This window comes from Sus scrofa, chromosome Y (genome assembly GCF_000003025.6).
Source record: "Sus scrofa isolate TJ Tabasco breed Duroc chromosome Y, Sscrofa11.1, whole genome shotgun sequence".
NCBI lineage: Eukaryota > Metazoa > Chordata > Mammalia > Artiodactyla > Suidae > Sus > Sus scrofa.
Genome location: NC_010462.3, coordinates 3,831,826 through 3,848,722, shown reverse-complemented (window position 1 = coordinate 3,848,722; position 16,897 = coordinate 3,831,826). Strand labels below are relative to the sequence as shown.

The 16,897-nt window shown below is 42.8% G+C and overlaps 1 protein-coding gene across 1 annotated transcript in view; it reads left to right on the top strand.

The window, feature by feature from the left end:
• The window catches only part of ANOS1 (anosmin 1), a 207,081-nt gene that overhangs the window by 165,390 nt on the left and 24,794 nt on the right, over positions 1-16,897 (top strand). The window contains exons 8-9 of the mRNA XM_021080958.1: positions 3,840-4,045; positions 7,305-7,449. Of these exons, the coding sequence (XP_020936617.1) occupies positions 3,840-4,045; positions 7,305-7,449 (351 nt within the window). The remainder of the gene's footprint in view (positions 1-3,839; positions 4,046-7,304; positions 7,450-16,897) is intronic.

Genomic DNA, 16,897 nt, shown 5'->3' with positions numbered 1-16,897 from the left:
ATCGAACCTCATCCTCATGGTTCCTAGTCGGGTTCATTAACGGCTGAGCCATGAAAGGAACTCCTCTACTCAGCTTCTTAACCTGCTGAGCCACAACAGGAAAACTCTTGCCCTCCCAATTTAAAAGTGATTATTTGGGGGAGAAAAGAGAGTGGGGGTCTCTCATCTTGGTAATTAGAGGGTACCACCTTGGTCCTGTGAATATTCAGATGAGCCTTATTTTTGAGAAAATGTGAAGCAAATTTTTTAATTCATGTATTTGAAAGTGTTATTTCCTAATGCCGTTTTCGGAAACTATGTTGTTTCCTGTTTCATAATGTTTCACCAACGAGGTGAGGTTATCCTGAATTTTTATAATCGCATCTGAGGTATGAGAAATTGTTCCAGGACCGCAGGAAAAGATGTCGTGAATGAGGTAGATTAAGGAAATGACGAAAAGCCAGTTCGAGTTGACTTTCTTAACTTGGAATTTCTTTGGAAAAGGAGGAGACTTTGAGCTTTTCCTGTGAACCTAGAATATCTGAAAAATTCACATACATCATTTCAGCATCATTGAACCTGTGAATGGCTGGGATTATCTTTACACATTTTAAACGTTTCTCTTGCTTTGAAGTGATGATGCACTTGCTAAGTAGCTTCTGTCTCAGAAAGGTCTGCAGCAGCCTTTGTAGGTGAAGGACTGAATCCCCCCTCAGAGGAAGGGGCAGTCTCTGAGTCTCTTATTTCAAACAAGGCATCGCCCTGCTTTGATTTTGCTTCCCTTCCTGATCTATGGTTTATCCCTTCCCACTGACAGGGTTTTAACCTGCAGCGGAAATGTCCCTTTACAGAGTAGAGTCAACATTTAGGCACACTCTGCTCTTCCTTCAGTAAATGTTTACTGGGCACTTGCCACATGCAGGCTACGGGCCCCAACGCTGGAGAGACAGGAGTGAGCAAAACACATAAAAACTCCTCTCTGGACGAAGGTTTCATGGTCGTGAGTGGAGGCAGATGGCAAACTAAGGAAAGAGTAAGTCAGTCGGTTATCAGAGCCTTGGAAAATAGCAGATGAGGAGAAAATCACGGTGAGATTTTGACAGGAGGTAGAAGAAAGTACATGAAGCTGGTCTGACTAGGGAGACATCTGGTCGACCTTCAGTAGGTGAAGCTCTTGCAATTAACTCTCTGTGAGGAGGTGTTTGGGCAAAGTCTGTGGGAAAGTCTCAGGAGTTCCTGGTTTTCGTGTCTAAGACATAACAGGGGAACCAGTGTGGCTAGGGCAGAGGATCAGGTGGGAACAGGAAAGAAGGCTTGAGGGTTATGTATCGTGACGGGGGCAGGACTTGAGGAGGCTGCTAGCACTTTGACTCCAGGTGGATGGGGCTCGGTGGGGGATGGAGAACTTCTGGCTGATCATGCAGAGCTTGGGTCCTAAAGTCACTGCTGTTGTACTAAGAAAGGCTAGAAGGCTCTGCCATGCTCAGGGAGAGAGGATGGTAGCTTGGCTCAGGGTGTTATTTGGGGAAAGCAGTGAAATTCCAGATAGATTTTGAAAGTACTGATCAATAGGATTTGCTCAAAGAATGAGAACAGAAGAAGTATAGGGTCCCAAAGTTTGGGGCAAGAACAGCTGGAAGGAGGAATCAGCGTTTCCTGAGATGGGGCTTCTGCGGTGGGAAGCGGGGGCTGGGAAGGATTGGGACTTTGCTTTTGGACACGTTCATTTTCAAGTGCATCTGAGACCTCCCAGCGGTTCTGATGGGACGACCTTCAGCACTTGACTCCAAGGTCAGAGGCCAAGTCTGGATTGCAGACATACCACTGAGAGTCAGCAGCACAAAGCCCTTTTTAAAGCTGTGACTGGCTGAGACCCTCGACAGGGGGTGCGGATGACACGGGGCCCCCTCAAGTTCGTTCAGTGGCTGGGTGCTGTCCTGTACAGAGAGGCCAGGATGGGAAGGACCTTGAGGAGAGGTGGAGAAGGCAGAAGGGACCACAGGACCATCCGGTGAGGAGGGAGTCAAGAGGAGAGCCCGGCTGGAGGCAGAAGCAGGGTCTGAGCTGGGCATTGGTGTGGATGAGCAGACTGTGGCTGCCTGGGTGGCTCTGCCAAACCAGCACAGCCAGGAAGCCTGTGCTTCCTGTATCGCAAGCACAGGAGCCAGTGCTTTCCTCCTGGCATGGAACCAGTGATCTTTCCACTTCCTACTTCTGCCACCAAGGGCGGGACTTTTCAACTTCTACCCGGAAATCACCTATTGTACAATTTTATGTTTTACGTAAAAATACATATTTTACGTAAAACATAAATATCTATAGTTATATCAACATTTAAAATAAAATCTATAACGTATATTTAACAGAAATATATTTACCCAGACTCACCGCATCAGCAGATCTCAGTATAAGTCCTGGGTGTTCCCAAAGGGTTCCTGATGTCGATTGTTTGAGAACTACTTGGTCAGAAATACCACCTAACATGCTTTGCATGAGCCATTAGCCTAGAAGAGCAACTACAGTGTGTAGCACTGGAAATTCTGTCTATTATGATAGAACATGTAATATGAGAAAAAAGAATGTATACATGTATGTGTAACTGAGTCACCATTGCTGTACAGTAGAAAAAATATATACACAAATAAAAGATTAAAAAAAGTCATTATCATGAAAAAAAGATTAAGCAACCCACCAAACCTCCAGAACTTATATATCTTACAGAAAAGCAACAGATTTTTAAAAACGATTCATGTTTCCATCATTCTAAAAACACAAATGGTCCTGAGCGTCAAAACATGGGTATTTTGTTCCCCAGTCTTCTTCATTTATGTCGCGTTACATACATCTTCTTTGCCCCTTTGATGCAGTTGGCATTATACTTAGAATTAGTTTCCTGGGCAGGTGTCTTGAAATTAAATCATCTGTAGATCATGTGTGGTGAGTGGCATCTATACTTGGTCACAGGTGTGGCCAAAAATGAGGGTCCGACCGTCAGCTTCACGCATCCTCAGACTTCTTCGTATATATATTTCAAGTGGACATGCGTAGAGGAATCATCCAGGACTTTGTCTCTCTCAACAGGCGAAAGGGGTGTGTCATGTGACAAACTAGAAATGGTGAAACTATAAAAATGTTATCCGTCTCTCATCCAGTTTGTAATGTGGATTTTTAAAAATGGTTTGCTTTGGCTGTTGTCTCTGTGTGGCTCTTAACTTTTTTTTTAACTTGTACCCACGGCCACTATGGATGTTCCTGGGCCAGGGATGGAATCCAAGCCACAGCTGCAGCCTACACCGCAGCTGTGATAACGCTGGATTCTTTAACCCAATGCGTTGGGCCAGGGATCGAACCTGTGCCTCCTCAGTGACCCGAGCTGCTGCAGTCAGATTCTTAACCCACTGTACCACAGCGGGAACTCCTGCTCTTAACATTTGATGCAAAGATCCAAAGCTCCAAAGCCACTCAGATAAAAGCAGGTACTTTTATGAGCGGGTCTCTCTTTTTCTTCTCAGAATTTTCAAAAGCTTTTTGACTTTGCTGACCTATTTACTGTCAACCACCCTAAATGGAATTTGGCTGTATTTTACAGAAATTTATCAGTTTGGGCCCCCTGAAAATTTGGTAGGTTTGCAGTGCTATGGAAATGCTGAGACAACCGATAGGGCCTGACATATTTGTCTCACAATTTTGTAGACTGTATTTCAGCTTGAGGCTTCAAAAGGGCATCTTCCTTAGTGCTTGTTCCCAGCTCTTGTACCTATAAAGGGTCGTCTTCCTGCGTCGACCCCGTGGTCCTTCCTGTACAGAGGTGATGCTTTTGTGGTCCGACCTGGTGCTGGAGCTTTCTCTTGGGATTTCAGATCCAGCCGCACCACCGGCCCCAGCCAACCTCCGGCTCGCAAACTCCACCGTAAACAGCGATGGGAGCGTGAGTGTGACGATGGTTTGGGACCTGCCCGAGGAACCAGACATCCCCGTGCATCACTACAAGGTGTTCTGGAGCTGGACGGTCAGCAGCAAGTCACTCGTGCCGACGAAGAAGAAGAGGAGGAAGACCACGGAGGGGGTAAGTGCCATTGAGGCGGGCTGACCTCTCACAGGTGCCTCACCCCGAGCACCTGGTCTGCGAGTGGGCTCTGCTGAGCTGAGAGGAGGGATGGACGAAGGGCAGGTGTCCGTCCCTTCCTTCTGACTGAGCGAGTCCAGGAAACAGAGAACGGTGCCACCTGTTTGCCTTTTATATTATAGGTGAGAACGGCTGCGTCGTGTCTGTGGACCTACTCAGGTCCAAACGGCCAAACAACTCCCCACATCAAAGGAACAAAAATCATCTCCCTCTTACCTGTCTAGCCGTAGAAAATGACATAATTCAGAATATCCTTGCCATTTGAGTTGTTTGTTTTTAAGCAATCCTTCTAACTCAAAGAGCCAACACTCGTGGCACTTCTGTTGCATGTTGCAAGGGGCGCCCATCTGTAATCTAATCACTGGACAGCAGACGGTTTAGAAAATGCACATGGGACAGTATATTCTTGGGATTGATAAAAAGAACTTGGAATGGCTTGTTCTCCAGATGCCAAGAAATAAAATCTGCGCTGACCCATTTTATGCAATGAAATTTCCATAACAGTGAACATTTTGCATCATATGAAGCTCTTAATGCATAAAAAGGAGTCGTTCGGGTCCTTTGAGGACACAGTCCTTTATGTTGTCATAAAACTTACACACCTTTCCCCCTGATTTATAAAGGTCAATTCCATAAGTAAATACATGTTGGAAACTGCTTTAAAAGGATAGTAAGACTTTTTAAAAGATTTTTACTTGTCCTATTATAGTTGAGTTACAATGGTCTGTCCATTTCTGCTGTACAGCAAAGTGACCCAGGCATACATATATATATATATATATATATATATATATATATATATATATATATATACATTCTTTTCCTCAAATTATCCTCCATCATGTTCCATCACAAGTGACTAGATAGAGTTCCCTCTGTGTGTGTTTTTTGCACTGAAATTTCCAATATCCTTGCCATTCCGAATGATAAACCATGTTGCCACAAGTTCCTGTCACTTATATTTATGTGGGCTTCTATTTTTGGTCTTACTTATAAGAAACCTTCTGACAGTGCCAGATTTTATCTTGAAGGACTTCGCAACAACTGACAATTGGTAACGTGTGCTTATCTCCTAGAAAGGGCTGAAAGAGATAAAGCTGCAAACTCCCAGGGATGGAAAGCAACACGTGATGTGATAAAATGCTGCCCCTGCCCCCCCCCATGCCATTAATAATGAAACAGCATCGAGGATTAATCGGGAAGTGTGCAGTTCATTTCTGGTATATGTCAATTAGATAAAAATGAACGGCAAATTGAATTATAATCGTTAATAGGCCCAGAATAGCCCGAATCCTGGGTCACTCTCGTATGAGTGACGTATATTTTTAGATCCAGGCTGTAGGTCATGTCAGCCATTAAAGATTAAAATCTGACCCACTGAGAATTCGGATTAGAAATTGGAAATTACAGAAGAACACGAGAAAGCATGAGATTTTCTGCTCGGGGATCAACGTCTTTTCATTTCCTCGGATTCCACCCTAATATCCGTGGTCACTTAAGAGGAGTGGGCATTTTCAAGGAACTGCTCTTTCAAAAGTGAATTTTGTTTTACTTGGTTGAAGGTAATCGTTGAGGAAGACTGATAGGCAAACCTCCAAGAAGCCATATAGAAAGAAATCAGGCATCGGTCGTTCATAGACAGGCTCTAGGCACAATAAAAAAAGTCCACCAACATGCACACGTTCGTGGTGATGCCATGGAGTGTGTGGCTGGGCGCTGCTCTCAGCCCCACTGCTGGAAACGCAGTCCTCACCTTCCAGAGTGGGTGATGGACGACAGCTGAGTCCTGAGAACTAACCCCTTAGAAGCCCCAATCCTGTAATGATGCCACCTGCTCACTGACAGGGAGTGAGTGTTGGCGTCCGGAAATGCCCATGAAGGTCACGTGCGCTCCCTGAAAGGACCCAAAGGGATGCTGAGCATGCAGACAGGTCACTGTGGCACTTACACAGGGGATGTGCTTCCGTGATTCCATGTGTGACCTCTTCAGGCGGTGACACCTTGAGGGTGGCACACGCGGGCATGAGCCCAAGGGCTTGCTGCTGGAAAGCACTGCTGCTCACCGCCTGCTGTGTGGTGTCGTGGTAACGATGGACACATTTTTTCCATCACAAACATTAATACCACCAATCAGACCATATTTATAGACAAGACTTTCTTTACCTTCGGAGCCACTTTCTGTCACAGGCACTGTATTTTGACAAATGTTTTAAATTCTAAGACAGCAACTTATTTCTCTTAGCCCTAATTTTTTTGTTTGTTTTTTGTTTTTTTGGGGCTGCACCTGTGGCATATGGAGGTTTCCAGGCTAGGGGTTGAATCGTATCTGTAGCTGCCAGCCTACACCACAGCCACGGCAATGCGGGATCCCAGCTGCGTCTGCAACCTACACCACAGCTCACGGCAACACCGGATCCTTAACCGACTAAGGGAGGCCAGGGATCAAACCTGTGTCCTCATGGATACTAGTCGGATTCGTTTCCACTGAGCCATGGGAGGAAATCCAATCCTAAATTCTTGTAACAGATTTTACTCTATTATTAAACCTGCAAGCCAATTTAAAAAAATGAAAACTCTAAGCATTTTGTCAGGTCGATTTTTCTAATGACTTTGTGGTGGAAATTTACTCACAGAAGATTTAGTATAAATATCAGAGAAATATGATGAATGCCAATGCGTGATTTTTTTCAGCCACGTGCTAACACAAGCCTCTGTTTAGTTTGTTATAAACAGCTCTTTGCTCTGTAAGGTGGTATCTAGAAAGGGGTGGGGCAGAATTATTCATTTCCCGGCTCCCAGAGAGCATCCAATAACTGGATTAGAACACAGTTTCAAGACAAGGGTTTGGGCCTGTCTGTGACATTAATTTTGATCTGCAGGAAAACTGCATTTTCAGCTGCTAACAGTGTAGGAAGACTTGTGATCTTAGGGAGGGTGGGGATTTCCTGCTATGGTGCAGTGGGTTAAGATCTGGTGTGGTCTCTGCGGCCTGGAGGGTTCAGTCCCCGGCCTGGTGCAATCCATGGGTTAAGGATCCGGCTTTGCCGCAACTACGGCTGGGATTGGGTTCCTGGCCTGGGAATCTCCATGTGCCATGGGGCGGAGCTGGGCTGCCTCGCGAGGGCCCGGGAGGTCTGCAGGGACGCCGAGGGGCAGGAAGGTCTGTAACGGGCTCTGCGTGTGTTCCCTGCACTTGCAGTCTCAGAACTCCGTGACGCTGGAGCGGCTGCTGCCCAACTGCGAGTACACGGTGGAGCTGCAGGCCATCGCGTACTGGGGCCAGACGCGCCTCAAGAGCGCCAAGGTGTCCCTCCAGTTCACGTCCACACACGCCGCCCACAACAGTAAGTGCCCTTCCGCGCCTTCTCCGGAAGCCCTTTTCCCCACCTGGCGTCAGATCACAGCGCCTCTCAGAGTGAGTGCGTCTCGTATGTGGCGTCTTGACATGGAAAAGCTTCATTGCACCAAGAGTGCTGCTCTGCCGTCTGAACATTTGTGCTCAGTGTTTACTTTTGATTGTATCTTATGATTTTTATCTATATTATATGCAATATTTTGGTGTCATTAATGGACATTTAAGAGGACATGTCTCATTCTAACAGATGTTTCTATTTCCAACTTTAGGGTCCTTAAGCACATGCGTCCTTGTTTTTAAGGACGATCCGTTCCGTTAAATTGTTAGAAACTGTTGCTTCCTACTTGCAAACGTGACGTGTCCTTTTTTTATTGGTTTTCCCCAGGGGTCCCAGGTACTGCAAAAGGCTTAATACTCCGTTGGGGGATGTGACTCAATCACTCCCGTTTCCATTTCTTTATTTCCAGTGTTTGTAAATGAGTCTGTTTGCCATGAGCTGAGCCAAACAGAGCGTCTTAGAAGATGCTCACCTCTGAGTGGGGAAATGAGTTACCTGGGTCCCCCGCTTTGCTCAGAGTGGGGACTGGTTAGAAGGCAGTGAGGAAGCTCCTGGCTGGGGATCTGGGGGCCAGGCAGAGGAAAGGAGAGCCTGGGACAGGCTGTGGGGTGTCTCCGCTGATGCTGCCTCCCCAGGCTCGCAGGGCCCCTCCATACCCTCCATGCCCGACTGCCGGCGGCCTCAGTCAGACTGGGACCATGTTATAAGTGGTGGAATTTAGGTCGGGCAAGGCTGGCTCTGCAGGTCAGACGCCATGGTTGCCCACAGTCAGCTGCTCCCACCTGAGACAAAGAGGATCCAAATGAGCAGGTGCATCTGAAACGATGCTTTGGAGAGAGTTCTAGAAACAGAGCTTCCTACCCATTTGAGAAATAGTCCTTTTGGTGAGTAAATGGATTTGGAAAACCTGTTATTTCTATGTATACACCTGGGTATAGTATACCTTTTTTCCTACATTCTCATGGAAACATTTCTGTGTTTAGTAACTTCACGGATTTTTTTTAAATGCCATCCCCCATTCATGCATGAGCTGTGTCTAATGATGGGAATATTTACTATATTCCACTATATATATTTATACATATAAGTGTGTGTATTATAGTATAAACATGTGCATGCTGTTATACATAGACTATATACTGTGTACATTATATAGTACGTATGTACTGTGTATGTGCGTGTTTACATGCATAGGTACATATACACATACATGTGCAAACACACACATTACTGCCAGCACTAGACACACTGCAGCCTCTGCCTTGACTGTGCCTAGTGATTACCCAGAGCTGTAGGGAAGCCTGGAGGCAGACACACCACCAAGATGGGAGGACCAACCAAGAGGGCAGCATTCCCTCTGGGTTCCGAGGAATGGGGGCTCCATGGCCATGAGGCATGGGCATCACCCCCCGCGCAAGTGCAGAGTGGGAACAGAACATCCGGTGTGCAGAGGACTCAGCATAGGGGTGGGAACTGAAGGAGGGGAGGGGGAGGCAGTCCCCACCACCCACAGAGACCTCGCAGCCTGACACTCCCTGAACTGCAGCAGCCCCACTGGCTAAGGGGCATTTTAAATGTAACATCCTCAATCGCTTCTCGGCCTTTTGGCTAAGATCAAGTGTAAATGTAACATCCTCAGAACCAAGCTCCAGACTTCCCCTCACATCTCTTCCTCTCCCAGGCTCTCCTGCCCCCAAAGACTCCATCATTCACCCCTTTTGTTCAAGCCAAAGATCGAGGGGTCACTCTTCACGCTTCTCTTTCCTTTCTCTCTAGAAATCCAGTTCATTAGAAAGTCCTTTTGTCTGATTTCAGATTCTGTGTGGGATCGGTCCAGTGCTTTCCCTGCATCAGGCCAATGTCACTTTTCCTAAAAACAAATCTGCTAATTATTATGTGGTGCCGCTTTCTTAAATATCCAGGTTTCAGATAGCGGTCAAAGCATTCTTTAGACAGTATGAACCACACCGCAGATTTCTCTCCCTTCCAAGTTCCATTTGTTACCTAGTCTTCTTTTCACTTCTCCTCACATCTCATCCTTTACTGTTTTCCCGCTTCTGCTCGGAGGCTTCTTCTTTCTATTGGTTTGGGGGATTCCTCTATTGTGTAAAGTAAGTTTGCCTTTTAGTCTCCTTCTGGTTTTTCCAGTAAATGTCATTCTTTCCCCCTTAGAAACTGGTACAGGATTGTTAACTCTCAAAATTCCGTATGTGTTTATGCCCACAACCAAGAACAGGAGAGGAAAAAATCCAACCTCAGCTTGCCGTTGTCGAAGTCAGATCATCTAAAGCCGACTCACAGTCCAGCCCACAGACAGAACAGTTATGCACCTCTAGGGCTTTCTACATCTTCCTGGGGTGTCCCCACACAACCTCATCATAAACTCAGTGAGATCCTTTTTTAAATTATTACTTTTTATTGAAGTATAGTTGATTTACAATGTTAATTAATTTCTGCTGCACAACAAAGTGATTCAGATGTACATATGGATACATTCTTTTGTGAAATATACTTTTGCATTATGGCTTATCATAGCAGATTGAATATTGTTCCCTGTGCTATAGAGTAGAACTGTGTAGGTTATCCAATCCCTATAGAATAGCTAGCATCTGTTTACCCTAACCTCCCCGTCCATCCCTCTTTCAGCTCCTTCCTCCTTGGCAACCACAAGTCTGTTCTCTATGTCATGAGTGTGTTTCTGTTTCATAGATAGTTTCATTTGTGTCATATTTTAGATGCCACATATAAGTGATGTCCTATGGTATATGTCTTTCTCTTTCTGACTTACTTCACTTAGTATGATAATCTCTAATTGCATCCATGTTACTATGGATGGCATTACTTCATTCCTTTTTATGGCCGAGTAGGAGATATATATATATATACACACATACATACATACCACATCTTTTATATCCATTGATCTATTGATAGACATTTTGGTTGTTTCCATGTCTTGGCTGTTGTGAATAGTGCTGCTGTGAACATAGAGGTGCATGTATATCTTCAAATTAAGAGTATTCCCTGGATATATACCCAGGAGCCGGAGTGCTGGATCGTAATGGTAACTTTCAGGTCTCTGAGAAACCTCTATACTGTGTTCCATAGTGGTTATACCAACTTACATTCCCACTAACAGTGTAGGAGGGTTCTCTTTTTTTCCACACCCTCTCCAGCATTTGTTATTTGTAGACTTTTTGATGATGGCTCTTCTGACCTGTGTGAGGTGATTGTAGTTTTGATTTGCATTTCTCTTAAATAATTAGTGATGTTGAGCATCTATTCATGTGCCTGTTGGTCATCTGTATGTCTTCTTCAGAGAAAGGTATATTTAGGTCCTCTGACTATTTTTCAGTTGGGTTGTTTGTTTTTTTTGTTGTTGATTTGTATGAACTGTTTGTATAGTTTGAATATTAACCCTCTGTCTGCTACATCACTTGCAAATATCGTCTTCCTTTCTGTAGGTTGATTTGTTTTGTTTATGGTTTGCTTTGCTATGCAAAAGCTTGTTAAATTTGATTAGGTCACATTTGTTTATTATTTTTATTCTATTACCTTGGGAGACTGACCTAAGAAAACTTGGATACAATTTATGTCAGAGAATGTTTTGCCTATGATTTCTTCTAGGAGTTTTGTGATATCATGTCATGGTTAAGTCTTTAAGCCACTTTGCATTTATTCTTCTGCATGGTGCGAGGATGTACTTCATCGGTTTACATGCAGTTGTCCAACCTTCCTAGTACCACTTGCTGAAGAGACTGTCTTTTCTCCCTTGTTTATTCTTGCCTCCTTTGTCAAAGATTAATTGACTGGAGGTATGTGGGTTTACATCTGGGCTTTCTATCCTGTTCCATTGATCTATATGTCTCTTTTTGTGCCAGTACCACACTGTTTTGATTGCTGTAGCTTTGTAAGATAGTCTGAAGTCTGGAAAGGTTATGCCTCCAGCTTTGTTCTTTTTCCAAATGACTGCTTTGGCAATTCTGGATCTTTGGTGGATCCATATAAAGTTTAGGATTATTTGTTCTAGTTCTATGAAAAATATGATGGGTATTTTAATAGGATCATATTAAATATATAGACTTCTTTTGAGTAGTATGGACATTTTGATAATACTAATTCTTCCCATCCAAGAACGTGCAATATCTTTGCATTTTGTTGAATCATCTTCAAGTTCCTTTATCAATGTTTTACACTTTTCAGCATATAAGTCTTTCACCCTTGGGTTAAGTTTAAACCTAGGTGGGTTTTTTTTTTTCCAGTGGAATTTTAAACAGGATTGTTTTGTTACTTTATATTTCTGATGTTTCATTGTTAGTGTAAAGATATGCAACAGATTTCTATATGTTAATTTTGTATCTTACTACTTTGCTGGACTCATTTATCAGTTTTAATAATTTGGCATGGATTCTTTGGGGTTTGCTGTGTAGATTATCATGTCATCTGCAAATAGTGACAATTTTACCTCTTCCCTTCCAAGTTGGATACCTTTTACTTCCTTTCTCTCTCTCTCTTTTTTTTTTTTTCTCTTTGTCTGATTGCTGTGGCTAGGACCTCCAGTACTATGCCGAATAGAAGTGGTAAGAGTGGGCATCCTTGTCTTCTTCCAGATTTTAGTGGGAAGGCTTTCAGCTTTTTCCCATTGAGTATTATATTGGCTGTGGGTTTGTCATAAATGACTTTTATTATGTTAAGGTATGTTTCCTCTATACCCACTTTGGTAAGAGTTTTTATCATAAATCGATGTTGGATTTCATCAAATGCTTTTTCTGCATCTATTGAGATGATCTTGTGGTTTTTGTCTTTTCTTTTGTTAATGTGGTATATCACATTGATTGATTTGTGTATATTGAACCATCCTTGTGAACTTGGGATAAATCCCACTTGGTCGGGGTGTATGATCTTTTTTTAATGTGTTGTTGGATTTGGTTTGCCAAAATTTTGTTGAAAATTTTTGCATCTTTTCTCAAAGATATTGGCCTGTAATTTTCTGTTTTGGTGGTATCTTTGTATAGTTTTCGTATGAGGGTGATGTGGCTTCATTGATTCATAGATTACCTTTGGGATTGTTTCCTTCTCTTCAGTTTTTTTTTTTTTTTTTTTTTTTTGAAGAGTTTCAGAAGGATTGGTGTAAGTTCTTTGTATTTTTGGTAGAATTTGCCTCTGAAACCATCCAGTCCTGGCCTTTGGTCTGTAGGGAGTTTTTAAATTACAGATTCTATTTCAGTTCTATTGATGAGTCTGTTCAAATTGTTCATTTCTTCTTACTTCAGTTTTGGTGAGCTGTACATTTCTAGACACTCTTCTGTCTCTTGAGGTTGCCAAATTTTTTGGAATATAATTGTTCATAGTATTCTTTTTTTTATTTTGCCATATTGATTATTATGTCTCCTTTTTCATTTCTTATTTTGTTTATTTGGGTTCTCACTCTCTTCTTCTTGGTGGCCATGGCCAGAGGTTTGTCAATTTTGCTTTCCCTTTCAAAGAACCAGCCCTTGGTTCTTTTCATTTTTTTCAATTGTTCTATAAATCTCTATTTTATTGATTTTCTCTCTGATCTTTATTATTTCCTTTCTTCTGCTAACTTCAGGTTTTATTTTTCTTAATTCTTTTTAGTGTTAGGTTAGATTGTTTATTTGAGATTTTTCTTGATTTTTGAGGAAGTCCTCTATCTTAGATGCAAAAGTAGTGCTTGAGCTGCATCCCAGAGATTTTGTATGGTTATGTTTTCACTGTCTTTTGTCTCAGAGTATTTTTTAATTTCCTCTATGATTTCATCATCAACCTATTGGTTTTTTAGTAGATGTTTTTAGTCTCCATATAGACTTTTTTTTTTTCCCCTCATTTCTCTTCCTGAGGTTGATTTCTAGTTTCATGCTATTGTGGTCAGAGAAGATGTTTGAAATAATTTCTGTACTCCTAAATGTGTTATGGTTTTGTGCCCTAGTACGTGGTCAGTTGTAGAGACTGTTCCACGTAAACTTGATAAGAATGTGTATTCTTGGTTTGGGGATGTAATTTCCTGAAAATATTGATTAAGTCTAAATATTCTGTTGTATCACTTAGCATCTTTATTACCTTACTGATTTTCTGTCTAGAAGATTTGTCCATTTATGTGAGTCTCCTTTATGGGAATATTATTTTATTCCCATCAGTTTTTCTCTTGATGTCTGTTAGCATTTGTTTTGTGTATTTGGGTGCTTTTATATTAGGTGCATATATGTTGACGAGTGTAAAATCCTCTTCTTGTATTATTTCTGTTATCACTAATTAGTATCTTTCTTTATGCCCTTTGTTTTAAGGTCTACATTGTGACTCCCACTTTGTCATTTCCATTTGCATGAAATATGTTTGTCCATTCCCTCACTTTCAATCTATATGTGTTCTTTGTCCCAAGGTGAGTTTCTTAGAGGCAGCATATTGTAGGCTCTTGTTTTTTTATCCAGTCTGCCACTTTCTGACTTTTGATTGGTGCATTCAGTCCATTGACATTCAAGGTAATTATAGATATGTATGTATTTATCACCATTTTAAACTTTATTTTCCAGCTGATTGTATATTTCTTCTTTGTTCCTTTTCCTTTTTGCAGTTGGATGATTTCCTTTTGTTTGATGCTTGTGTTCTTTTTGGTTTTTTTTTGTGTGAATCTGATGTTTGTTTTTTATTTGTAGTTGGTATGTTTTTCAACTATGTTAACCCCTTCCTATATCTAAAATTTGCTTTAGAGTAATAGTCATATAGGTTCAAACACTGTCTTAACAAAGTCCATATTTTCTTACTCTCCTTCCCCACATTTTATGATTTGGATGACCATTATTCATCTTCATGTGAATCCTCTTGCTTTCCCTTGTTTATTGTCGCTTTTACAAATAGGTTTTATTTCCTTTATGATCTGTATACTGGCTTATGTAAGTGATGACTTTTCCAGTTGGCATTTCTTCCTTCCTTCCTAGATCTTCTTTTCTCACTTATGCATGTATGTATGTGTGTATGTATGTATGTATTTTTGCTTTTTAGGGCCCCACCAGCATCATATGGAAGTTCCTAGGCTAGGGGTTGAATCAGAGCTGCAGCTGCTGGCCTACACCACGGCCTCAGCAACACCAGATCCAAGCTGAGTCTGCAACCTGCACCACTGTTCATGGCAATGCCGGATCCTTGACCCACTGACTGAGGCCAGGGATTAAACCCGCATCCTCATGGATACTAGTCGGTTTTGTATCCTCTATGCCACAATGGGAACTCCTGCTTCTTTTCTCTTTAGAGGAGGCCTTTCAGTATTTCTTTTAGGAAAGGTTTAGTACTGCTGTATTATTTTATTTTATTTTATTTTTCTGTCTTTTTGCCATTTCTTGGGCCGCTCCCACAGCATATGGAGGTTCCCAGGCTAGGGGTCCAATCGGAGCTGTAGCCACCAGCCTACACCAGAGCCACAGCAATGAGGGATTCGAGCTTCGTCTGCAGCCTACACCACAGCTCATGGCAACGCCGGATCCTTAACCCACTGAGCAAGGCCAGGGATCAAACCCGCAACCTCATGGTTCCTAGTTGGATTTGTTAATCACTGAGCCACGACGGGAACTCCTATTCTTTCAGTTTTTGCTTATCGATAAATCATTTTTCCTCCTATTCTAAATGATTATCTTGTGGTTAGATTCTAGGCTGCAGATTTTTCCCTTTCAGAACTTTGAATATATCTTGCCTCTCCCTTCTGGCCTGCAAAGTTTGTGTAGAGAAATCAGCTGAGAGCCTTATGGGGGCTCCCTTGTAATTAACTCTGTTTTTCTCTTGCTGCCTTTAGAATCATCTCTTTATCTTTCACTTTTGCTGTTTTTATTATGTGTTGGTTCATCTTGTTTGGGACCCTCTGTACTTTATGTATCCAGATATCTCATTCCTTCTTTATGTTTGGGATGTTTTCATAATTTCTTCAAATACATTTTCAGTACCTTTTTCTCTCTTTTCCTTCTGGAATCCCTATAACACATAAAAAGGCATGCTTTATATTATACCATAGATCTATTATATTGCTTTTTATTCTGTTTTTTTTTTTTTCCCCAATTTGGCTTTCTGCCTCCTGTCCTTATTGGATGATTTCCATTATTCTATTTTCCAGGTCACTTATTCGTTCCTCTGCATTATTCATTCTTCTGTTAGCTCAGCTTTCATCTTGGGAAATGAGTTTCCTAATTTTTCTTGGCTCCTCCTTATAGTTTCTATTTCCTTTTTATAGTACTCTGCATTTCTGTTGATAGGCTTTCTTAATTTCTTGAGTATTTTTATTACCTTATTTTTAAACATGATACCGGGTAGACTGAAGAGGTCTGTTTCATTGTTTTTTTCCTTCAGGGGAATACTCTTGGTCTTTTAACTGGGAGCAATTCCTCTGCTTCTTTATTGTACTTATATTTCTCTTACTCTGTGAGTTTCAGAGAAATAATTGTCTACGTGGTCTTGGAGGTTTATTTATATGTGGGAGTGCCTCTGTGGGGCTAGCATGAGTTTAATTTTTGGGGTGTGAGGGATTTTTTTTTTTTTTTTTTTTTTGGTTTGGATGCCTGCTGCCTCTGTCCTCAGTGTGTGCTGTCCATTATCCCCTTGATAGGGGGTGTGCAGATGCAGCAGCTGGTGTCTGCTCCCAGGCCCATGATGGCAGTGGAGGCAGCTTGTAGCTGCTCCTAGAGCCTGTGAGGGCAGCAGTGGTGGCTCACATTTTCCCAAAGCCTGGAAGGGCAGTGGCTCCTGATTGCAACCACCAGCCCATGAGGCTGGTAGTTGTCACTTGCAGCTGCTCCTAAAGTCTGTAAGGGTAGCTCCTGGACACTCCTGGAGCTGATGTAGGCAGTATCCTGTTGCCTGGGAGTGTGCAGGGGAAGGGGCTGCAATGGCAGTTTGTCCCTTTGCCCACTTCCCTAACGATGGCACCTTTCATCTCTGGCTGCTCTAGGCTTCTTTGGTGTACACGCTCATTTGTGGCCACTCCACACGGCAGCGCCTTTCAGGCTGTCTCCATGCAGCCAATCCCCGTCCTCTCCCTGGATCTGTCCTCTGAAGCTTGAGCTTCAGAACCCAGTCCCCACATGCACCGTGGGGAGCACCAGGCAGTGGTACTGACTGTGCAGGTCTCCCTGTGTTCTGGCTGCTGCCAGTTAGTTGCTGTGCTCTCCTCCAAGGCTCGACAGCTCCCCCTCCATCCTGGCTGATCTGCCCACCAGTGAGGGGACTTCCCAGGGTGCGGGAACCTTTCTTCCTTCACAGCTCCCCACCTTGGGGCACAGGTCCTGTCTGGATTCCTTTCTCTTGTGTTTTTTCTTTTGTCCTACCCAGTTATGTGGAGGCTTTTCTTGCCCTTTCAGAAGTCTGAGGTCTTCTGCCAGCT